Below are 25,498 nucleotides of genomic sequence, written 5' to 3'. Positions count from 1 at the left end.
AACTTTCAAGTTGTTGGCGTCAGAACTGAAGTGCAATGAAGTGACCATCGATTTATGAGATGTGAGGCTATTGGAGTTGTAGATGTTGAAGTACAGAGTGGTTTTGGCAAACGGTTCCTAGGTTGAATTGCCGATGTTAAATATGTTCCTGAGGAAGAAAAATAACCTTAATTGCTCCTTTTTGTTGTAAATGTCAGGTGCGGAAGAGTAGCCTGTTGGTCAAGAGCAACTGGCCGGTAAATGAAATGTCACATGTGCCTAAATCCTGAGGCGTTTTGTCCCTGGGTGAGACAGTTGGTGCTATAATTACTCCCTGGTCTTTGTGTGTTAATAAGAAATTGTTAGCATTCCTGATAAAATAAGACATTTACAATCATGCTTGAAATTAGATGAATGTGATATACATTGCTCTGCCTCTCAATATGTCCATATCAATATGTTCATTGATATGGCTCTGCCTCTAACACGGGCATCATTCTCACAAACTGCTCATCCTAACATCCTCTCTGGTCACTTCTTCATCCCCAAACTACTATTCCCATAATGCTTTTTACGGATGAAGTTTGATGTCACTGAATACAACATGGCGGTATAGTAGTGGTGTGTTTATGCATGGTCGCTTGGATGAAAACGTCGAACATATGGAATATATTCCTTTTAACTGATTATTTAACCTAGAGGTTTGTATTTTTTTGATCACGCTACGTAACTTGAGAATATGTATTTATGAAATTAGCAAATTTACTTAGAGTAACGTCGTAAGAACCTCACTATAATGGCCAATAAGACATGCTACCGGTTGGTAGTTGGCTAACAAGTTTAGCTTCAATTGTAAAATAGAAAACATATAATTAAAATTCGCTTAACGCATTCAACGGAATTACACATTTCTATGTTATAATTAACTATTCCTTAAAAGATGGCCAAAAAATGTCATCATTGTTTTACGTCACTTTCAGTTAACGGGTTCTGTTAGTGAATACATTTCCCGACCCGGTTTACACGTCGTTAGCTATGATAGTACTGTAGCCAACCATATATGTCACTGTCGACTACAGTGTATAATACAGCTAGGTTGTTGAGTTAAGTCAGAGGTCTGTGCCGTTTGACAGATATACTTATTTTTAGTAGCTTAGTTCAATAGCTAACTAGTTAGGACAGCAGCCATTGGTGATGTAACTATGTAGTTCTTTGTACTGAGTGTACCTGTCAATTTTGTAAATCTGTTTTGTTTTCTGTAGTCCTTTGGTTGAATTACTTTGCTTATCAAAGTTGAGTTACTGCTAACAATAGTTAGCTAACTTTACCATCTGTGTCCAACACTTTGCAGGACGGCATGCTCCGCAGATCCAGGATCAGTGTTCGGCCCAATGTCAAGCCAGCTGGCAGAGGCCCAGCCCCTGTCTCCTCCCAGGACACTCCTCCACCTCCCCAGGAGGTTCCAGCTGCAGGGTCCCAGGCATCTGAGGACTCTCCGCTGGCAGGCAGTCAGGGGGTTGATGACTCCACTGCTACTGGAGTGGAAGAGTCCTCTGCACCCAGGGAGTGAGTAGCGATCAATTATTGAATCAAATGAAATTTGGGGAAAATGTACTTTATGCAAATAGTCCCACACTGGCAGTGACATGCAATTAAAGACCCATACTTTGCAAAACAAATTAAAATATTCTACAGAACGAGTGATAATGCGGGGCTTTTAAACTGCTCTGCAAAGTATTTTTATTTTTTTTTTACCTTATGCTGTTGTTCATCCTTACTTTAACTTACCATCCTGCCATTAGTTGCACATTCTTACTAGGCTATTTGTGCGCATGATTAATTAACTACATAGCCTAAGGGATTAGTTTCATTGCCAGAAATAATATAGGCTCGACACAAATATTGGGTTTATTAGTACAATGGCTGTATTGTAGACACACCTATCAGGTGAGTTAGCCTATTGTCTTAATGAATCTGATGAATATAGTATGCCCTTTGTCATGAAAAAACAAATGAATTGGCCCATTTTTATTCTAGAACTGAACCTTGTTTTTGTAGGATTTGCTGCAACTTTGAGCCAGTGAGAGACAATGTGGGAAAAGGGGTATTTAAGGAGAATCTATTCCAATAGTTTTTTTGGGTGCTGTCAATTCACTTGGCCGTTTGGGCAGCCACATTGTATATTACACCTGCCCAAATGCTCAGTTTACTTTCCCTGGGCAACTGTTGTATTGTCTCCATTCACCCTTTTGTGTTTTACGGTAGGGATGGAAAAGACCTGAATGCCGAGACTTCGAGTGGCACCACCTCTGTCAGTCTTCAAAGGAGGAAGCGGTTCTCTGTCATGCCAAACCTGGCCAAACCCCGGGCTGCTGCTACACCGGCCCTCACCCGCTCCGCACCGCGGGCCCCCAAGTCCCCTGGGAAAGCAGTCAGTGAGGCGCCTACTCCAGCCCCCAAAGCTCCAGAAGCCCCCAGCCAACCAGACAGTGGACCCTCACAGGGCATGAGATCCCCAAGACGGAGGCCCTCTGGAGGTGGTAGGCCGGCCAAAAGCCAGACGAAACCCAGTTCCCTGTCCTCAGCTTCCCCAGGCCCTGAGACCCCTCTGGAGAAGGAGACCGTGAAAATCTCTTCCCCATCAGAACTTGTGACCCAAGCTGTTGACGATCAGACAACATCCCCACAGGTCACTGAACAAGACAGAGGCTTTGTCCAATCCGATCTCCCAAAAAAGCCACCTAAAGCGACATCTGCTCCGCTGGAGAAGGTCAAATCATCATCCCTTCCAGACAGAGAGGGTGTCTCAGTATCAGAGAGAGCTAAGACTCTGGCAGCAAGGTCGGTGCAGGGTGGATTCACCGGGCTGGCTCCTGGGAAGACTCGGCTTAGCAGGTTCGTCAATGACCCAACCGACCTACAGAGGCTCGCTAAGGCCCGGAAGCTTCGAGAACTGCTGAGGCAGGAGATGAACAAAGAGAAGGTCAGATTTGTTTTAGTTTCACCAATAATCTTTAGTTTAGAGATTAATCTCTTGAATCCAACCCATTATGAGTGTTCGATAACACATTTAGACTACGATACAGGATTATTATAGCAAAAAGAATGGTTGAATGGTTCTTCAAGCACTCTGAGACGTTTTATAGATCCATAGAATAGCAAAGAATTTGTATGTCTCAAATGCTGCCATTTGTATCGTTCAGGTGCCAGGGATCCAGGCTGACATAGTCCCTTGGTCGCACTAGTCCCACTTACAGTGGGTGGCGAGTTTTTCTGGGATATTCCACCACAGCAAAGCAATTCTATATTTTGGCTGAAGTGCAAGCTTGCCCAGTCCAACTGTGTGTTATCAACGGCATTCAGTTTCCAGGCATCTTAGGTTTGGTGTACTGTTCATAACAGGTCGTCCCGCCCTCCTGCTGGGCTAGAATGCCTCAGCTACTGCCACAATATCATGGGTTGTTTGGCTGTGCTCTGACATTAACTGGCTCTTATTTAATGACGCAAGTAAGCCTGAAAAAAGGAGTGGTTAAAGCTGCGTGCAACAGCATGTAGATGGCTCGCGATGGCTAACAGTAGCAGAGGATATTCTGGATGAGTTTGCTGCTGTATTTGTCCAAGGGAAGGGAGGAGGAACAGCATGTCAAAATATTTCTGTCCCTGTCCCTACAACCACGTGCAGTGGCAGTAACCAAATGTGCGTAAGGCAGTCTACCGGATTAGAGCGTAAAATGTTTTTTCCCCCGAAGATGTCCTTTCTGTTTCTTCTTTATTTTGTGGTTTTGTTCACATGCTTAGTAGTTTAGTTTAAACTGCAACTGCCAGAGAAGACGTCAGGTAACTACGGTATAGTCTGATTTAAACTAGCGAGTGGCAAATTATCACAGCTGGTGGTAAATGCCACCAGCTAAAATATTTAGTCTCACCTGTGATATTTTTTGCTCTAATTTAGGTTACAGGGTTTTGGCGAGGATAAGCAAAATACCCCCCTATATGTTAATATTAGTAATACATGTATTATTTAGAAACTTTACCTTGTATCCTCGTTTGTTATTTGGCTAGTTAAATATTTTTTATCTGCTACAGTGGTTAGCTTGTAACCAGCTACAATATATGGACGATTTTTTAGGGCAACAGTTTATTAATGTGAATGTATTGACATGAAGAGAATTGCCCCTTGACCTAAGTAGGATAATAACTGCCCACGCTGCTAACATAGGGCTTGTTTAAATTGCGTCTTGAAAATGCCGGAGTTCAGACACTATGGAACAGTTATACAAACTCCACATGCACGAGTAGCCCACTGGCTTGGGCTTAAGATCCATACCTAAATGGGACAACAGGAGGGCTGGGCTGGTAGTCAGAGGGCACCAACGAAACCGGTACAACAACAGGCAGACGCTTTTAAAACCGGAATTATTAGGATAACACAATGTTTGGCTGTTGAGGCATTGCTGTACAGGATGAAGCCAGCACTGATTATACAAATGTCATGTATTAGGTAGAAGTTGTTCAGTCAGTGGATGCTGTCCCCTGGGCCAGCAACTGTATGTCCCCTGGGCCAGCAACTGTATGTCCCCTGGGCCAGCTACTGTATGTCCCCTGGGCCAGCTACTGTATGTCCCCTGGGCCAGCTACTGTATGTCCCCTGGGCCAGCTACTGTATGTCCCCTGGGCCAGCAACTGTATGTCCCCTGGGCCAGCTACTGTATGTCCCCTGGGCCAGCTACTGTATGTCCCCTGGGCCAGCTACTGTATGTCCCCTGGGCCAGCTACTGTATGTCCCCTGGGCCAGCTACTGTATGTCCCCTGGGCCAGCTACTGTATGTCCCCTGGGCCAGCTACTGTATGTCCCCTGGGCCAGCTACTGTATGTCCCCTGGGCCAGCTACTGTATGTCCCCTGGGCCAGCTACTGTATGTCCCCTGGGCCAGCTACTGTATGGCAGTAGAGCAGTTGTCTGTCTTAAATGTCATAAGGCTGTTAACAGTATGTTATTTTGAATGTGCAGAAACGAAGCAAAGCCCAGGTGTGTGTGAAGGAATACAACCTGGATCCCACCAAGATGACCATGCGAGACCTTATCTACTACCTCCCTGAAACTAATCCCATGACGTAAGGTTACGTGTGTGTGTGTGTGTGTGTGTGTGAGTGTGAGTGTGTGTGTGAGTGTGTGTGTGTGTGAGTGTGAGTGTGAGTGTGAGTGTGAGTGTGAGTGTGAGTGTGAGTGTGAGTGTGAGTGTGAGTGTGAGTGTGAGTGTGAGTGTGAGTGTGAGTGTGAGTGAGAGAACCATGTTTGTGTACATATCCCCTCAAAGATAGAAAATCTGGACATTTATTTTGGGAAAACGCCATTTCCTGCCATTTCCTGCTCGGGGTTAGGTTTAGGGACAAACATGCGATTGGGCATGGTGTTAGATTTGGGGTTACTTTCAGGTTGAATAATTACTGGTTAAATGTTAGGGCTTGTAAGAGTTAGGTTACCATGGTTAAGGTTAGGGTATGATTAAGGTTAGTGTTCGATTATGGCTTGGTCATATGGATTCCTGGATCAGGTTTTGGTCTCAGGTTCCCAAAAGGATAATAAACATGTTGGCTATTTATTTTTTGTTGTCTTCAGGTCCTATCTGGAAGAGGACCAGGGTGACAATGAGACTGTACTGCCACTCACTCCACCAAGAGAACAGTAAGACCATAATGTTTTTCCCAAAATTAATTCTGTTCCTTTTAGATAGGAATTTAGGGATTGTTGTTCTATTCTTAATGTTTATACATCAAAATGTTTACTCACATTTTTTACAGCATGCATGTTTTATGGACATTGTGGTAGGTAGGAATTCTGAGGGGTGTGCTTACCACGCTCTATTCAGGGACCTAACCTATTGTTTGGGGCTTGTAGTGTTGGCTCGAACATTCGTTGAATTGGTAAAAGCTTATGTTATAATTATACCACTTGATAACAAGCTAGCAAGCTATGCAAGAATGAGGATCACTGACTGACTTTTGTCAGTGCAGAAATATTTAGTGTTGTGTTTGAACTTTCTACAACTACTGGCTATTAAGGCACTGGGTTAAAGGGATAGTTCACCCAAATTACAAAATTGTAAATTGGTCTACTTGCACTGTAAGCAGTCTATCGACAAAGTATGACAGGGATACTTGCTTTACTTTCCCTGGCCTTCTAAATGCTAGAATTATAGCATTTATTGCACAAATTCCCTCCAAGTGTAGAGACTTATAATAGCATTTGTCGAGCATCATATCCAAATCTTGATTTTGTTTTTATGCTCAACAAAGCCTTTTAGCGATTATTTTAATGACGTATTGGTGACACAAGTTCCTTTGTTGAGGCATAATTACGGCTGCATGATTAATGGAATTAGGATTGTGATTGCATACTTGATATGGGAGAAAATATTGCTGATACATGCCTAACGCCATAGAATTAAATGAGCATATACGACCACAATGTTTTAGACCTAGGCTCCACCTTGAAATTGGTAAGAAGTGTTACATGTTTCAAAAGACCCTAAGTTTTATTTTATTCATTTAGCCTGTTAAATAAACTATGATTTCTATAATCTAATTTAAGAAGTTATGTTATCTATACTGTTTACACTCTTCGTAATCGCATTTGCAATATTTGGTTTCATTAAACCGTACTCGTACCTTTAATTTAAAAAGTGTGCATATAATTCGCTCATATTGGCTGTGTTCAGGTTTGGTCTGAATGGAGTCTTTGATTACATTTCAAGCAGGCAGTAAAGTGTGTGCCATATAATTTCCCATGTAACAAGGATATTATTATAGTTTTTTTTGAAGGCACGTTTTTGTCCTTCATGCTTTGTTCGATAGGTTGGATAGATGAGTCGTCAGCTGGGTGCAAACCCCTGCTGTGGCTGAATATGTGCTCTGGAGGCTGCGGCTTAGACCACGGGACCATTCCATTTCACCTGTCTAGTGAGTTTGACCAATCACCTTTGCCCTCCACAGGTCACCTGAGAAACCCCCAACACCAAAGGCCTTGGCGGAAGTGGACACCCAGAGGGATGAGGACGAGAGAGAGGACGACGATGCTGACGGTGGGGTCTTGGTTCCGCGAGTGAAAGTGGCCGAGGATGGCTCTCTGATCATCGACGAGGAGAGGTTAGCGACTTTCCAGTTTCTCATCTCAAAGCTGTTGTCGGTTTACATTGTTAATTAAATGGATTCCAAGGAATTGACCCGAGATCCTGTTTAGTTTTCACATTACAAACTGGTTCCCTCCTGGTTTTGTCCTCAGTTTGACGGTGGAGGTCTTGAGGCAGAAAGGGCCCAACCCAGCGGACGACAGAGACCCCATCTTTGAACGTGGCTCCACAACAACCTATTCCAGCTTCAGGAAAGGGACACACGTCAAGCCCTGGTCCAACAAAGGTCTTTCTCAACACTGGTGCCTTCTACTCTTGGGATTGCAAATAGTTACATTGTTCCTTTAACTCCCCTGGTTTATATGGTACTGTATTGAAACCCAAACATTTGTGTGTGTTGTTTGATCAGAGACGGACATGTTCTTCCTGGCCATCAGTATGGTGGGAACAGACTTCTCTATGATTGGTCAGCTGTTCCCTCACCGCGGTCGCACTGAGATCAAGGTCTATACCATATAATGTGTATACAAGGAATGCTGACACCACGTTGCTGTATCTGTGTCAATATCACCTGGATGTTTTAGAATAGGGTTGTTATTGGCTATGAAAATTACAACTGCTTTACTACTACTAAGAAATAACTGATTTGCTTGCTTTGACTATCGGATACCTGTAGCACTGTAAAACAGTCAAGGCCGTGTAACTGCATTCGTAGTATGAAGTTACTGAACATAATTCATTGCTTTCTAATCTGTCAGAACAAGTTCAAGAAAGAGGAGAAGGCCAACAGCTGGAGGGTTGACAAGGCCTTCAGTAAGTCTGGAACTGTGTCACGTGGTGCCGCACACTACGCTCTGATCATTTATGGATGATTCGGATGTAGACAGAAATCCAAGTCATCCGGTTCTTGTCTCTGTTTCTTAGAGGAGAAGCGGAGGCTGGACGTGGCGTTCTTCTCTAGCCTCCTGGAGAAGATCTTGGCTGTGCAATCAAAAAAGAAAAACAAGTGCCCCACAGAGAATAAAGTGATGAAGAAAAAGACCCAGACCAAAGGTAATTTAATTCAGATGTCCATAACTGCTTGCAATGGGCGGTGAAAACTTCTGCAAGACTGTAGGGAGATGTCCCACCACTGATCCAGGTGTGCCTAAGGGACTGGATTTCAAATGGCCACTATGTGTTGCGTATGTATAATGGTATTATTGATGTGATTTCTCCAGTAACATCAACAGCCGTCCTTGATTTAGGTATGGGTCTTTAATATCTCTCCCTCTCTCTTCCTTTCATTAGAGAAGAAAGCAGGGAAGCAGCTGAGCGACGTGGAGGAGGAAGGGTCAGACCTGGAGGTGGTTGGAGAGGGGGTCGGGGAGGGAGAGAAGGAGAATGAGGACATCTCTAACGAAGGGGCCCCACCTGCCCCCAATCCCCCCAAGAGGAAGCGCAAAAGGACAGCTGGGGCAGAGTCCTCCCCCGATAAAGCCAAGGGCAGAAAGAAAAAGAAAAGCAAACTAATAATAAGTGATGAAGGTGCAGTAGAACATCCATAACTTCAGCTGTGCTTTTCATATCATATAGCCTTATGAAAATCTACGACCCAGTAACTGACCGTTCTGATGTAACGGCTGTGAAACTGCTAGTCATGTCCCACCGTTCTCAGCTCGGATGGACTTCTAATCAGTTCTGTGACTTTCTCTGAGATCCTGACTGCAGCTGTTTCTCTTGTTCCGATCAAAGGCTGCGGTCGTCGCGTTTAGAGAATGGCTGATTTTAGCGCCGCTGTGGCTCTGACACTGTTGTCCCCTTTGTTTCTTCAGAAGAGACCGGTCTGCCTGAAGAGTCTGATGCTGGGGTTCCAGAAGGTCAAGTGCCGGAAGATGATTCAACTGCTCACAGGTAACGAAAGCAGTCTACATTCTGTACAGTACGGGAGGGGGTGAAGTGTTGTTACATTAAAAGACTTGCTTTTAAAGCATCTTACACCGTATGTGCTATGAGAGCTGTATGTTTCCTTAGTAATTTTGTCTCTTTAATCAGTTTAAAGCAGGCAGAAGAGCCAGTGGAAGGAGCCAAGGGACTGGGGGTGATCAAACCAGCCAAGCTCTCCCGAGGTCAACCCCAGAGACCCCCACTTAACCTGGGTAGGAAGGGGGGGAAGTGTGGCCCAGGGCCCACGGCCAAGCCTTCTAATAAGGAGGGGGCTTCGCATGTGGAGGAGATCACAGAACAAGGGCTTCCTATAGAACAGGTGGGTCTTTCTTTTGGGAGGTAAACCTATTTATATACCTATAAATCCTTTATTCTAATCAACTCTAGTTGTATGCCTGTCTTTGCAAATTGACACTTTTTTTTTCATTATTTTTAAACATTTATGCAATACTGTACAATGTAAGACTGGGAGCTGGAGCTGAGCCGTATAGTGAGCAGTAGACCTCTGGAGTTGAGCGGTAGAGTGAGCAGTAGACCTCTGGAGTTGAGCGGTAGAGTGAGCAGTAGACCTCTGGAGTTGAGCGGTAGAGTGAGCAGTAGACCTCTGGAGTTGAGCGGTAGAGTGAGCAGTAGACCTCTGGAGTTGAGCGGTAGAGTGAGCAGTAGACCTCTGGAGTTGAGCGGTAGAGTGAGCAGTAGACCTCTGGAGTTGAGCGGTAGAGTGAGCAGTAGACCTCTGGAGTTGAGCGGTAGAGTGAGCAGTAGACCTCTGGAGTTGAGCGGTAGAGTGAGCAGTAGACCTCTGGAGTTGAGCGGTAGAGTGAGCAGTAGACCTCTGGAGTTGAGCGGTAGAGTGAGCAGTAGACCTCTGGAGTTGAGCGGTAGAGTGAGCAGTAGACCTCTGGAGTTGAGCGGTAGAGTGAGCAGTAGACCTCTGGAGTTGAGCGGTAGAGTGAGCAGTAGACCTCTGGAGTTGAGCGGTAGAGTGAGCAGTAGACCTCTGGAGTTGAGCGGTAGAGTGAGCAGTAGACCTCTGGAGTTGAGCGGTAGAGTGAGCAGTAGACCTCTGGAGTTGAGCGGTAGAGTGAGCAGTAGACCTCTGGAGTTGAGCGGTAGAGTGAGCAGTAGACCTCTGGAGTTGAGCGGTAGAGTGAGCAGTAGACCTCTGGAGTTGAGCGGTAGAGTGAGCAGTAGACCTCTGGAGTTGAGCGGTAGAGTGAGCAGTAGACCTCTGGAGCTGAGCGGTAGAGTGAGCAGTAGACCTCTGGAGCTGAGCAGTAGACCTCGAGTTGAGCAGTAGAGTGAGCAGTAGACCTCTGGAGTTGAGCGGTAGAGTGAGCAGTAGACCTCTGGAGCTGAGCGGTAGAGTGAGCAGTAGACCTCTGGAGCTGAGCAGTAGACCTCGAGTTGAGCAGTAGAGTGAGCAGTAGACCTCTGGAGTTGAGCGGTAGAGTGAGCAGTAGACCTCTGGAGTTGAGCGGTAGAGTGAGCAGTAGACCTCTGGAGCTGAGCGGTAGAGTGAGCAGTAGACCTCTGGAGCTGAGCGGTAGAGTGAGCAGTAGACCTCTGGAGCTGAGCGGTAGAGTGAGCAGTAGACCTCTGGAGCTGAGCGGTAGAGTGAGCAGTAGACCTCTGGAGCTGAGCGGTAGAGTGAGCAGTAGACCTCTGGAGCTGTGCGGTAGAGTGAGCAGTAGACCTCTGGAGCTGTGCGGTAGAGTGAGCAGTAGACCTCTGGAGCTGTGCGGTAGAGTGAGCAGTAGACCTCTGGAGCTGTGCGGTAGAGTGAGCAGTAGACCTGGAGCTGTGCGGTAGAGTGAGCTGTAGACCTCTGGAGCTGTGCGGTAGAGTGAGCAGTAGACCTCTGGAGCTGTGCGGTAGAGTGAGCAGTAGACCTCTGGAGCTGAGCGGTAGAGTGAGCAGTAGACCTCTGGAGCTGAGCAGTAGACCTCGAGTTGAGCAGTAGAGTGCATGTGTGATCCAACCTCTACTTTAAATCTCAGGTTAATGAAGATGCCTCTAAGCCTAAAAGTGAGAAAAAGAAGGCTTGTGAACTCTCTTCATCTGATGAAGAAGAAGAAGCCAATGATAAACCCGTCAAGCCAACCAGGTACACACACACATACACACACACACACACACTCATTAACCCAAGTATAGGACTACATGTAGAAAGCAACTCACTGCCACAGGAAATAGTAAGGCAACTTATGTTTATGTATTTCAGGTATGGCAGAATTCCCAAAAAGACCAAGTTCATGAATTTCCCAGGGAATGAGGATGGGAACTTGACCTCCGACTCTCCCGCTGCACCTGTCATGGACGAATCCCCCTCCACATCCTCTTCCACCAACCCCAAAGCCAAACCACCAACCAGAAGGGCCAAAATCAAGCCTGGCCCCGCCCTGCCTGGTAGGAAGGGCCAATTGGCAGCTATGAAATCCAAGCTGGTCACCCTCAGGGCATCCCAGTCTGAAGATGATGATGATGATGATGAGGGCAGTGGAGGACAGAGAGAGGAGGCACTGATCGAGGAGGACCTCCACACTCTCACCTACCCAGAAGAGCAGAACCAGGCTCCGGCATTTGTTCCCATGAGCCTCCGCTCTCCACAGCCCATCATCACAGAGGTTGAGGAGACCATGGAGGAGGTGAGAAAGAGGGAACAGCTGGAACTGTACCCAAAAGGGCAATGGGAGAAGATCCTCTGTGGTAGGGTCTGGCTCAATGCTGTGTGAATGTTGCCAGGCTCCACAGTCCCGGGTATCTCAACCTGCACTGAATCAATTCACCCATCTATTTGTATTTATTTGTATGTTCTTTCATTGTTTTTGCAGTTAGAGATGCATCCAATTGGTTTGCCTATTGAGTCTCTCTTCGACTTTCTATTCACAAAGTTGTTGGTTATCCCAAGCTTTGTAATTCCAGTACGACTTAAGTCTGTTTTTTTTATTTGTTTTATCACGCATGTTTCTTTTCCCATTCTGTAACCACCCTGCCTTCCTTCCACTCTGTCCACCTCTCTTCCTCCACTCACAGTTCGATATCTCCGTCAACGTGCCTGATGTCCTGGGTATTTCCCATGATGCATTCTGCCCTGACTCGTCATGCGAGCGGGGTCAGGGGGGTGAAGTGGGCACAGTGCCCTGTGAACATCAGTTGGACTTGTTAGTAGTAAGTCATCATGTGCCATGTCTCGCTTGCGTGGCCAGAAATGTTTTTCCCATGTTCACCATCAACCAACCATGAGCCATGTTTTGTACTATTCTTTAGTTTTAGAGGACTTTACAGGTATCTGTTGATTTCACATTACTGAGTCAGCCCTAACATTGGTTAAGCAAAGCAGCCTTATTGGTCTAGACTGGGTTTCTGTTGTGTGGACAATTTTTTTTTCTTTCTCTTCATTCTAGGATGTCATTGACTTCCTGTCTCCAGATAACATGGACGGTAGGTTGATCATTTCTAGAGCTGTATCTTAAGGAAAGCATTCTAATCTGTTTCCCTTCCCTCGGCTCGTATGGTTTGCCCTCACACCACTAACAGTAGAATGTTGTCAAACTGTTCTCTTCCTTCCAGTATCTGAAGAGAGCTACAATGACGCAGCTAGAACCTTACTGGCCATCGGCAACCTCAGCTACGTGTCCCAGGCTGAGACATCCACTGGAGCAGCAGAGGATTTCATCACGGAAGAATGTTCCAATAAGGACCAACTCCTCCAGGTAGTCACTGAGGCTTCACAAACTGCTGAGGATACTGTCCCTGTTGCCCCAGCAACATCCCCTATCGCTGTCACCACCACAAGCAAAACAGCATCTCCTCCAGTCACCACGACAACAGCGTCTCCTCCAGTCACCACGACAACAGCGTCTCCTCCAGTCACCACGACAACAGCGTCTCCTCCAGTCACCACGACAACAGCGTCTCCTCCAGTCACCACGACAACAGCGTCTCCTCCAGTCACCACGACAACAGCGTCTCCTCCAGTCACCACGACAACAGCGTCTCCTCCAGTCACCACGACAACAGCGTCTCCTCCAGTCACCACGACAACAGCGTCTCCTCCAGTCACCACGACAACAGCGTCTCCTCCAGTCACCACGACAACAGCGTCTCCTCCAGTCACCACGACAACAGCGTCTCCTCCAGTCACCACGACAACAGCGTCTCCTCCAGTCACCACGACAACAGCGTCTCCTCTAGTCACCACGACAACAGCGTCTCCTCTAGTCACCACGACAACAGCGTCTCCTCTAGTCACCACGACAACAGCCTTTGTCCCCGTGTCTCAGATTAGTGGAATGCCTCCTGTAGAAGCACTACCCAAAGAGGAGACTCTCCAGCAGGGGGAGTTTTGTTCAGAAGAAGCAGAGGTCTCAGAGAAACCGTTGTCCCCAAAAACCAGGAGAAGCCGCTTCCCTAAGGTTAAACCCAATCTTTGTCGGACTGCCAGATCAACTCAACCCAAACGTAAACTGTCTACAGAAAATACATCTCCACAGGCCGAATCACCAAAACCTGAAGAAGATACTACCCTGCAACCAAAACCACAACCTGGAGAAATTATTACCATAAAGCCAGAACTACCACAACCCCCCAAACATTCTACAGAAAGTCATACCATACAGCCAGAACTACCACAACCCCCAAAAAATACTACAGAAAGTCATACCGTACAGCCAGAATTTCCACAACCCCCCCAAAATACTACAGAAAGTCATACCGTACAGCCAGAACTACCACAAACCCCCCAAAATAATACAGAAGGTCATACCATACAGCCAGAACTACCCCAGGCTGTGGATGATACTACCACACAGCCAGAACAACTACAACCAAGAGAAAACATTAAGATTCTACCCAAAACACATCAGACCAGCACCACACTTTCAGACCCACCACCAGCCGTTAATGTCACCAGAGAAGCAACACCGCCTACCAACAATCTTACCAGGCAATCAGAAGGCCAGACCCGACTAAGAACTACCTCGCATTCAAAAATGCAGCCCACCACAAATAACATCCCCCACTCAGAACCACTGCCCATTCAGAGGACCAGAATTGCCCGTTCCAAGCGGCAGTCCTCATTGAATGAACCAACCCCACCCACACTTAATTCCCCCACAAACAAATGTCCTAAACCACAATCCACAGAAAGTACAACCATACTCCCAGAATCCGGCCCAAGCCCAGAGCAGAACAGTCCAGGTACATGTAGAACCAGAGCCCCTGACCCAGAGTTCTCTCTGCAGTCATCTGAAGACGTAAAAGGTGACAGTGACGTTAAGGAAATTACTTCCTCGTCCCTCAGTGCTGAAGGTTCCCTGTCAGGGACATCAGACCCAAAACAGCCAAAGCAGACTGGTCCACCAACCCGCAGGGCCCGTTTGCCTAAACCCAAACCCAACCTGGGTCACCCCACCAGAGGCACAACACGTTCTGCAGCCCAGGTATCAGAAAGCAGTAACAAACCTGATGTCCAGACACCATCTGTTGAGGCTACCAGCCCCTGTCAGGAAGTTCAGACACCATCTGTTGAGGCTACCAGCCCCTGTCAGGAAGTTCAAAGGCAAGAAACTGTCCAAACACCAGAGAAAGCTGATGTCGTTTCCATGGATATACAACAAATTCATCATGTCATCCCCTTTTCGGACATCATCGATACGACCCAGGTAAATCAGTTGTACTGTGTCAGCTATTACTTTGGCTGTAGGTGCTATAATCCACTGTGTTCACATTGTTAAGCATGCTTTTAACATGTCTGGTTTGTGTGCATTCATAGTAAGAAACACCAAGTCATCTTTATTCCAGTCTTCACTGAACCATGTCCCAGGTTTCTTTAAGTTCGGAGGTAGGGGTTGGGGGATAGTTTAGATATCTTAGAGAAGGTAGGTTTTTAGAGATTTTCTGAAAATGGGCAGAGACTCCGCTGTTCTGCCTTCAAGAGAAAGTAGGTTCTACCACTGGTATGCCAGGACAGAGAAGAGCATTGACTGGACTGGGCAGGAGTTGCCAAGATACCGGAGGTGTCACAACAAAGTGCTTGGGTAGGGATGTAGTGTTTGACTACCAACAGTAGTGTCTGCAGTCCTTCATATATGAGGTAATGTTGCTCCCTGTGAATGTTGTAGTGCTGGGATTATATAAATCTACCAGGTCTGGCACCTGCAGGTTTTCTGTCATTAATTGCGCCCACCTGGTGTCCCAGGTCTAAATAAATCCCTGATTAGAGGGTTGCAGTGAAAAGATGGAGTGGAACTGGCTTGTGTAGTGCAGGACTGAAGTCAGAGTTGGGGGGGGTCAGAGTTGTCAACCGTGATGAAGAGTTCTGCGAGGGGGCCTTCAGTTAATGAATAAACAAGTTTGGTGTGCGAGGGACACCAAAAGTAAATCTCATCAACCGTCTTTTTAAAGTGGTTGACTGAGTAAATAATAGACAGGGAGGTGTGAGAATAAGATGAAGTATTTCTAGGGGAAGAACCATGACATTCTGGGTGATAGAAAGTTGCTTTAGTGGCGAATGGAAGATAAGAGAAGCTAGTGAAGAGGAAGTGAAAGGACAATAAGTCATTCAGATTTTTGCTTGTGAGAATGACATCTTAAAACGTGTGACTTGTGTCTGATGTTTTCCTTCAAAGGGGAATACATCTGTCTTCACCGAGGAGCATTTCTTCACCCCACAAAGCGTTGCCGTCAACACCCAGAACTCGGAAAGTTTGGTCTCATCTGTTGTGTTCAACCTGGACCAGGACCAGCAAGATCCCGACGAGCCCATCTTCATCCTCTCCCTGACCGAAATCCCAGTCCACCCTACAGGGGAGGAGTACACCCTCTCTGAGGCCTTCTCTTTTCAACCGGCTGAGGGCGCTTGCATTCAACTGCAGCAAAGGTCAGAGCCCGTGTGTCAGTAATCCGAATCGCTGTCCACTCGGTCTGACCCCCCTCCCCCTGTTGAACTGAATTTGTCACTTCCCTGTTTTATCAGCAGTGACAGTGTTGCCCCTGGAGGTGGTTTGGGGAAAGGGGATGCTGGCGTCCTCCATAGTGTCCCTGAGTCTGTGCCAGTGGACCTGATCGTCCCTCAACCTTCCCACACCCCTGTCAGCGAAGCGGAATGTGACTCCACGGCTAGCCCAGAAGGTGTGGGCGTCTCAGCCAATCCCTCGGGGGACCCCACAGCCGGCGCTGAGTCCGACGAGGACGTGGCTCCTCCGACTGAGAAGACAGAAGTGCCAGAGAGAGCCAGGAGAGGTAAACCCGGGGTTTGCTTCGTTCAATGAGTGTTACACACGTTCATTTCCGTCCCATTAATCTGTAATGACATCCGTCCATCCGTTCGGTTTCCCGATGGTCCTTAATTCTGTCTGTCCACCAGGCAAACTGCTGGTGAGACCTACCTGCCCACGAAGGCTCACTCGTTCAGCCGTCACCGAGGAAGCAGTGTCCAACCTCCCCCCAGGCCGAGCCCCCTCCGCTGACCACCCTCCAGCCTCGCCGCAACCCTCCGTCACCAGGCCGGCATTGGGAGACGCGGGGGCCGATGAGTCGCAGCAGAGAGTACTGGGCCATTTAAACCTCCCAGAGACAGAAGACGCTGGTGGGAAGGACCGTAGTTTGGGGGCGGAGATTCAGGCTGCCCAATCAATTACACCACTGGTTACGACAAGTCCATTGAGCAGGTGAGGGTCTAAAATGGGTTTGTCTGAAATTCATTACATATCCTGTCTGTCTCTTCGCGTGAAAGCTCAGACCCCACTGGCCCGATTTAGAAAAAAGAAATGTGAGTACTGTCTGGGCAAAGGCATTCATATGCAAGAACAACAGAAGAACTGTAAATAATAAATAAGCAGTAACATACATTAAATAAATATTGTCAGTGTACAGCACACGTGCGCACACAGACAAATTGAAATTACATTAATTACTCTGGGAAAGATAGAAATATGGGATTCAGCAGATGTAGTTATAGAGATGTTAAGAAGTGAGCTACGGTAGAGGGGGCATTTAACTAAAATGACTTGTAGGTTGGTACTATATTCATACCGACACCACTGTGGCACTTTGACAATCACATGAAATAAAGAATCAGGGTTATGTTTATTCAGTCATTGTACCATAGTGAGACATGTACTATCACAGCTCTCACCAGTGTTAGTTTCTCTCTGCTGATTTCCACCATCTAACAGCTGACCTTGCTGGTGTTAAAAAGCAACATCCCAGGATGGTCTGTCTAGCACCTTATTTGTCTCCATGGAAACAGAGGAATAGATATAGGTACGCCTAAACACGGAATGCCAAGCCCCAAGAAATAGTGACCGTTATATCATGCATGCATATGGAACTAACATTCCTTGTCCCTCTATGTAACATCTAAGTATACAGCCAGTTCCTACACTCGGGGTAATGAGCTCCAAACCCAATGTCACTGATTGGCCCAGTGGGGTAGTGCATCCTTTGAAGGGGGATGCCTTGTTTATGGTTGCCTCTATTATTTATAATAACACTAGGATCCCCAGAAATGCCTATGGGAAATGGTTTGTAAAAAAAAAAAACACAGCCATTTTGAAAGTTGCTTCCGTGGCTTTTCCTAAATAGGCGTATGTTATATTGTTCCATTGTCAGAATCCTGAACTCACAAATGGAAAACTATTAAGAGGCTATTTAGCTGTTTTTTTTTTATGCTGTTTTCCGTCTGAATCGGCCAACAGCCCACGGCACTTAGTGGTACCCAGGCACTGATCGCCCCTCGCTGAAGGCATGACATCAGTGGATGAATGGGCCATACTCACAGATGAATCATAGTCTTGGTTGAATTTGAATGAACTTACAAATACAAGGTTTCCATTACCATTCAACAGTTTAATTAGGCTATTATTTAAACATAATACAAATGATATAGGCTACTTGACAACCTACATGTCACACGTTACTGTTTTTCAATAGGAGATTCAGCCTTTTGTCTAGACTAATTCATCAAATGTCAATCTAAAATGTAAATTAAAATATTTAAGAAACTAAATACCAGACATTCTTTACCAATGGCCAAATACCAATTCAACAAAGTGATTACATGTTACTGTTTATCTTAGGAGAGATTAAGATTATTGAAGATTAAGATTATTGAAGATTAAGATTCTACCAATGTATTACGCTAAATAGTTATTCAAGAAACGAAATGCCAACTATCACCAATTATCAATTAAACAAATGTATTACACGTTACTGTTTTTCAACAATACAATCAACAAATGACTTATGTAGGCTACTGAGGGTAGAAATTGTATATAATCTGAACTCGGTGAGCAAGTCAGAGACAACATAGACATTTTACAGCATTTAGTTCACAATGGCCAACCGATCCCCATGATTTGACGCACTGGCAGCATTGCGGATGCAAAATTTAGATGAGATGGAGTCAGATGGAGGATCAGAAATAGAAATCCACATGTGGGATGTTGGGTCTTCATTTCATTCTGATAATGAGCCGGCCCCTCCAATGCCTGATCCTCCTCGCAAAATCTAAAACGAACCAACAGCGACCACAAATGATACTGCCAGACCGTAAGTCATCCTTTCATCATCCTTTTACTCTACTAATGATTCATGTATGTCACGGTGTGGTGAGCAAGGAGTTATAGGCTGTGCTAGTGAGGATCTGGTATGTGTAATGATAGGAAGTATGGGGTGATGTGATGAGGAACAGGTGTGTGTAATGATAGGAAGTATGGGGTGATGTGATGAGGAACAGGTGTGTGTAATGATAGGAAGTATGGGGTGATGTGATGAGGAACAGGTGTGTGTAATGATGGGAAGTATGGGGTGATGTGATGAGGAACAGGTGTGTGTAATGATAGGAAGTATGGGGTGATGTGATGAGGAACAGGTGTGTGTAATGATAGGAAGTATGGGGTGATGTGATGAGGAACAGGTGTGTGTAATGATAGGAAGTATGGGGTGATGTGATGAGGAACAGGTGTGTGTAATGATAGGAAGTATGGGGTGATGTGATGAGGAACAGGTGTGTGTAATGATATGAAGTATGGGGTGATGTGATGAGGAACAGGTGTGTTTAATGATGGGAAGTATGGGGTGATGTGATGAGGAACAGGTGTGTTTAATGATGGGAAGTATGGGGTGATGTGATGAGGAACTGGTGTGTTTAATGATAGGAAGTATGGGGTGATGTGATGAGGAACTGGTGTGTGTAATGATAGGAAGTATGGGGTGATGTGATGAGGAACAGGTGTGTTTAATGATGGGAAGTATGGGGTGATGTGATGAGGAACAGGTGTGTTTAATGATGGGAAGTATGGGGTGATGTGATGAGGAACTGGTGTGTGTAATGATAGGAAGTATGGGGTGATGTGATGAGGAACAGGTGTGTGTAATGATAGGAAGTATGGGGTGATGTGATGAGGAACAGGTGTGTGTAATGATAGGAAGTATGGGGTGATGTGATGAGGAACAGGTGTGTGTAATGATGGGAAGTATGGGGTGATGTGATGAGGAACTGGTGTGTTTAATGATGGGAAGTATGGGGTGATGTGATGAGGAACTGGTGTGTGTAATGATGGGAAGTATGGGGTGATGTGATGAGGAACAGGTGTGTTTAATGATGGGAAGTATGGGGTGATGTGATGAGGAACAGGTGTGTGTAATGATAGGAAGTATGGGGTGATGTGATGAGGAACAGGTGTGTGTAATGATAGGAAGTATGGGGTGATGTGATGAGGAACAGGTGTGTGTAATGATAGGAAGTATGGGGTGATGTGATGAGGAACAGGTGTGTGTAATGATGGGAAGTATGGGGTGATGAACAGGTGTGTGTAATAGTGGAAAGCTCCTTGAAAGTGTATATCCTTTGATCGTTGCAAACTGGTCGATAATGTCTCTTATTTTACCTTGTACATCATCAAAATGAAAGCAAAGTTCTAATGGATTTATTTTTGAATAATTTAAGTTTTGTGTAATTTTCATTTTGTACATTTGTAGGGCCTAATAAATGAATGAAAATACTATAGCCTGTGTTCTTAGAAATAATCGTTCTATTTATTATAATTTTTTGAACTATTCTATGTAGTTTGAGGACGATCCGGTAGATGAACTGATGCCCTGGCTGGATGGGGATGCTGTGGAGAATGTCCATGTTAATAGGGACGATTCATATGCTATTGACGGCAAACGGTGTTCAGCTGTGGCTGATACTGTTGGTCTCAAAGGCCGGGCGGTTCTAGTGTTAAACGAGCTAATGTTGTAGTTTTTGACAGGAAATGTCTCCCATTGACCGTTTGATTAGATTTATTTTAGTGTTAATACTTTATTAATATAACTCCTTCTGAATTCTTTCCATCTTTAGGCCTGGTAGGAGACCCAGAGGATTCCTGTCGTTCATGTCCAATAAGCCCCTCACACCTGCCTCCTCTGCCCCTGCTCGAGGTCCCAGAGCAGCCGCTCAGAGGCCCCAGGTCAACACCAACCGCACTGGGGGGAAACGGGCTGACTCCGCTCCCTCCTCCGTCAGAGCCATGCCTGCACGTTTCACCAGCCCCACTAGAACCACCATTAAGCCTGACGGTTCCCCGACGGTGACCTGGGGAAAACCCTCTGATGTTCAAACCACCAAATCAGACCCAGAGCCCAGTACCTCCCAGGGTACAGCTTCCCAGGTAAAGAGGTGGACACCTCCTACTGGGATTGGTCTGCCAACCTTTCTAGTACAGTACAATCGACAGAACATAACCCTCCCCCTTCCCATCTGTCTCCTCCCCCTTCCCATCTGTCTCTGCTCTCTCCAATCCCTCATTCTGTCTCCTTCATCTCCCTCTCTTCCTTCATTTCTCCCTCTCTCTCTCTGCATCTCTTCCTTTTTCTTGACCAGCCTTCTCAGGGGCCAGATGGCCAGCCCAGTGCCTCTCCCTGTGTGGACAGCTACTCAACAGACGAGGAACCCATCAACGTGTCCCAGTACTTTTTCAGTGACATCTTCACTGAGGTTGAGGAGAATGAGGGGTGACCGGAAAGATAACAAGGCATCTTTTAATTCATTGAACCGAGCTGAAGAACAAACTGCTAAAAAGTACTTGAAGATTTTTGGATGTAGCACTAAAATCACATCGCTTTGTGGTTATGCTAACAAGGTTTCTGGTTTGCGGTGAATATATTTGGCCACTAGATGGCCACAAAACAGAACTTAAGACGATTATTTCAGAAGAAAACACTTTTTTTGTCCTGCTTAGGAACTTTGCTCTAATTTGTGCACCTTTGCTATAATAATATCTTGAATCATATTCAGACAACTTTGTATCCTAATAACATATTTATATTTATTTGGTTTTATTTCTTTTAAACCACTTAGGTAGACATTAACAATTCAAACTCACTTCTATAGCACTCGCCAGTTTTGCAGTTTGCTCAGGGACTTTCAAATTCATATTTGAGTTCTTTTTTTATAGGTTTGCTGTTAGTCACATGATCACGCCATTGAATTTGCCAAGTTTCTCCAAAAACAAACAGGCTTTAAGTTATCTCACTGGTTCTAAAATTGATCTCAACCTTTCTCAGACAAACTGCATCACCGCCAATCACAATCCAAATCAAAATAATTCATCACTGATCGCAATCTCAGTTTTAATAGGCTAGAATAGGTTGTCACTCTTAGTGTCTGCTAAACCAATAATTTGTAAGGAGGGACTTTCCAGGTGGAAAGAGATTACAGATGATCATGTGACTGGAGTGCTCTGTTAAAGCATGTTTACATTTACATACGAAGCCCTTGTCTTACAGTGAACATTGTGTAAATATGTTAATTATAATTTAGATCAGATATATTGCAGGGGGGATTTTGGTGCATGAAAAAGACTTGTTGTGCAGCTTCACAATGTTTATTAAATGCTGCCTGATGACACTGTTTACAGAGTCCTCATTTAATCAATGTACCGCTACAACAAATGCACTAGTCCATTTTCAGTTCTCAAATTTTTTGTTTTCAAATTAGCATAGCTGTTATGTTGCTAATGTAAAATATGTGAATAAAGTTGTGTATGTGAATGTCTGCTTTATGTTGAATGCCTTCCTTAAACAGTTGTTAAAGAAACAAGAATGCCTTATTGGTAAGTACAAATGAAAGCACAATTAAAGCCATTTTAAACATTGGTCTTTGGTCTGTTGGCCACTAGGAGGCTGTCAAGTGCTTTTTGCACGCCACCTATGCCGCAGAACCAGAACCAGCAGAATAAACTAAGTTATCATTTTTAAATAGAGCATGAGAGAACGTCACCTTCATTGGTCTGAGCAGTAAATAAAGAGCCCATCTCTAAAGCTTTGAACGTGCAATGCAAATCAGCATTCCTATAGTTCTTGCTGTGTGTCTGTGTGTGAGTTCGTAGAGGGGACGGGGGAGGAATGTGCAGATGTTCCATTCCCAAACAGCATAAAGAGGCAGGGAAATAGTTTTGTGTTTCTAATGTTTCTGATAGTCAAGTTGCTGTGACTCACAGCTTACCCACTCCACCCTCTCACAGGCTGTCATGCTGTATTTTTCTGTTGATTTAAATTGAGTGGGGATGTACAGTAATTCATATACTCTGCTATTAATCAGGGTGACTCAACAGTTTCCATTCTGTGTAGAAGAGCACAAGAACACTGCATGTTCACCTGCCGTGCAATTTAAACCAGTAATATACTGTATCACTAACAGCTGTTGTTAAGACCATGCAAATGGTGATGTGTTTGTGTGTGGATTCATTTTCCAAAATAATTGCATTACACCCACCCAAGAGCATATGGTAATTGTGGTGTGATTAGTGGTGATAAACTATAATCTGTAATTAAGTGCACTCTGTCACTATTTTCACTTAGGAGCAAGTGAAAATATAGGCTGTATTATTTAAGTGAATTCAAACTATGCCAGATCCATGGTCCATTCCGGGTGGATTATAGCGGTATGTTCGATTTGTACTAGGGAGTCCTACATACCCTGTCCACCTTCTTGAATTTGGTTAGTGAACTCTTATTCATCACAATAAACCAACAGAAGTGAACATATATAGTTTTTTTTAATGAAGTTTACATTCATTATTACTTCCCATACATCTTAAAGCATTGGATTGGTAATGGGTGAAGCCATGTATAGTATTGGCAATTGGGAGTTTGCACACGTTCTTATTGCACTCATTAGATGCCACTGCTGTAGGCGCTGTAAACTGGATCGAGTGCACCCAACATTAGAGGTTGGCTCACCAGTCTTCGCTCTGATTGGACAAACAGGATCTTCCAGAAGTGGGGGCCCTTGGGTTACCATCTATGTGAATATTCCTGCAATAAAGAATGAGCTGCAATACTGATTTTGCTTTCCACTTTCAAAATAAAAGTCCCCCATGGTCCAGCAGTGTAAGCCACTGCCTCTGGTGCACATACACCGATCAGCCCTAACATTATGACCACCTGCCTAATATTGTGTAGGTCCCCTTTTCGTCGCTAAAATTGCTGTGACACGTCGAGCCATGGACTCCTCTAGACCTCTGAAGGTGTGCTTTTGTATTTCTTTTGCCCAGCACATCCCAAAGATTCTTGATTGGATTGAGATCTGGGAACTTCAAACCATTTCTGAACCATTTTTGCTTTGTGTCTGGGTGCATTATCCTGCAGAAAGAGGCCAATGCCATTAGGGAATACCGTTGCCATGAAAGGGTGCACATGGTCTTCAACCATGCTTAGGTAGGTGGTACTTGTCATCCACATGAATGGCAGGACCCAAAATTTCCCACTTTTGATAGGTACTGACCACTGCAGACCAGGTACACCCCACAAGGGCTGCAGTTTTGGAGATGCTCTGATCCAGTCGTCTAGCCATCGCAATTTGGCCCTTGTCAAAATCGCTCAGACCCTTATGCTTGCCGATTTTTCCTGCTTCTAACACATCAACTTTGAGGACAGAATGTTCACTTGCTGCCTAATATATCCCACCCACTGACAGGTGCCATGATAACAAGATTATCCGTGTTATTCACTTCCCCAGTCAGTTGTCATATGGTTATGTTATGGTTGATCTGTGTATTTGAATGGAAAAATGTACAACAACATTTTAATCAGTCAATGTACTTGAACTTGAACATCAACAGACAACATACAAAAATCATATATTTAAAAATGTGCTCCTATGTATTATGGGTTGGGGGGAAATAACTAACAGAGGTCTGTACGGACAGATTTGTTTTCCACTAAATAATTATCTTTGTTATGGGATTTAGGATTTGTAAAAATAAATATTGAAGAAGATAGGAACAAAAACAACTGCAAATATATAGCTTCTTCTGGCTTTATTAAGATGTCAGGAAAGGTGGCATGTTAAGTTTTGGACATGTATGGCTGCCACTGGAACTGGCTCATTTGTCTGTTATTGATGACATGTCCTCTGATGGCACCAGCAGCATGAATTCTGAAGTGCAAAGAAACACCTTTCCTCAAGTAGAACCCAACTTTTTGGGGATATAATGTGAAGGTCTTGAGTCAATGAGCCAATCTGAATAATAATAATGCATTATATTTATATTGTGCTTTTCAAGCATCCAAAGACACTTTAAAAAATGAACATGGAACAGAAACAAAAAATTAATAATACCATGAGAAAACAAAGAAAATTGAGAGAATTGGATTGGCCATGGCTAGGGGTAGTCAATGAAGGGTAGGGGATAAAGTACTGAGCCCTGGGGGACACCTTGATTAACTGTGGCTGAGTCTGAGTTTAGGACTTTGAGTGAAATGTAATGGGTTCGTTTAGTGAGGTAGGGGTTCAGCCTGGAGAGTGGAGTTCCCTCAACGCCCAGCTCCTTGAGCCTGGTGAGTAGAATCTGGTTGTTAACTGTGTCAAAGGCAGCACTCAGTTCGAGGAGAATCAGGATGTTGAGGGAACTCGAGTGAATGAGGAGAGGTGAGAGTCCTGGGCAGCAGGTGAACAGATGTGGAGGTTAACAGTGGGGAGGCTGTGGTAGATTTATTAGAGAGTGAGGAGTTTATTGTTGTTTTTTTATCTTTAAAAATCTGCAAAAAAGAGTTGGCAAGGTGAGTGGAGTGGCTATAGAGTGAGTCATTGCTGACAGTGGTGAACAGAGTCTGGGAGTTAATATTCGAGCAACTGATTATGTTTGAGATGTAGGAAGACCTGATAGCACTGAGGGCATCTCTGTAAACTGAAAGGTGGAGTTTGTAGGCATCGGCGTGAACAGAGAGCCCAGATTTTCTCACCCGGTGTTTGAGGCAATGATCAACTTGCTTCATGGTACAGAGTTACGAAGTTAACCAGGAAGACGAGGAGGTGAAAGAAACATAGTTTCACTAGTTTTTAGTGGGGCCAGAGAGTTGAGGGAGTTCTTTAAGTGATTTTAGGGTGGAATCAATCGGGAGAGCAGAGCAGATGGCATCTGATAGTTGGAGAGGGTCAACAGCTTTGATGTTACGGAAATAAATTATCCA

At 45.0% G+C, this 25,498-nt stretch overlaps 1 protein-coding gene across 3 annotated transcripts; it reads left to right on the top strand.

Moving 5' to 3' along the window:
* The first annotated feature begins 548 nt into the window (after window positions 1-548).
* On the top strand, window positions 549-22,079 carry zgc:162472 (uncharacterized protein LOC553495 homolog). 3 transcript variants are annotated; one of them, XM_029124998.2, is made up of 23 exons: window positions 549-680; window positions 1,331-1,545; window positions 2,245-2,962; window positions 4,990-5,093; window positions 5,599-5,664; window positions 6,972-7,124; window positions 7,261-7,394; window positions 7,518-7,612; window positions 7,867-7,921; window positions 8,033-8,161; window positions 8,399-8,635; window positions 8,923-9,001; window positions 9,143-9,353; window positions 11,035-11,141; window positions 11,259-11,682; window positions 12,071-12,205; window positions 12,442-12,478; window positions 12,608-14,700; window positions 15,667-15,917; window positions 16,017-16,279; window positions 16,404-16,707; window positions 20,385-20,694; window positions 20,907-22,079. In XM_029124998.2, the coding sequence occupies exons 2-23, from the start codon at window positions 1,337-1,339 to the stop codon at window positions 21,039-21,041; spliced, it is 6,249 nt and encodes a 2,082-aa protein (XP_028980831.2). In that variant the 5' UTR covers window positions 549-680; window positions 1,331-1,336; the 3' UTR covers window positions 21,042-22,079. The 3 variants fall into 3 exon arrangements, with proteins under 3 accessions (XP_028980831.2, XP_012992468.4, XP_019908818.3); XM_013137014.4 differs by having other exon boundaries at window positions 550-680; window positions 16,014-16,279; XM_020053259.3 differs by lacking the exon at window positions 12,071-12,205 and having other exon boundaries at window positions 550-680; window positions 16,014-16,279.
* The last annotated feature ends 3,419 nt before the right edge of the window (window positions 22,080-25,498 follow it).

Source organism: Esox lucius, chromosome 14 (assembly GCF_011004845.1).
Source record: "Esox lucius isolate fEsoLuc1 chromosome 14, fEsoLuc1.pri, whole genome shotgun sequence".
NCBI classification, from domain to species: Eukaryota; Metazoa; Chordata; class Actinopteri; order Esociformes; family Esocidae; genus Esox; species Esox lucius.
The sequence above is the reverse complement of the archived record's forward strand: the minus strand, read 5'-3'. Positions and strand labels throughout refer to the sequence as shown.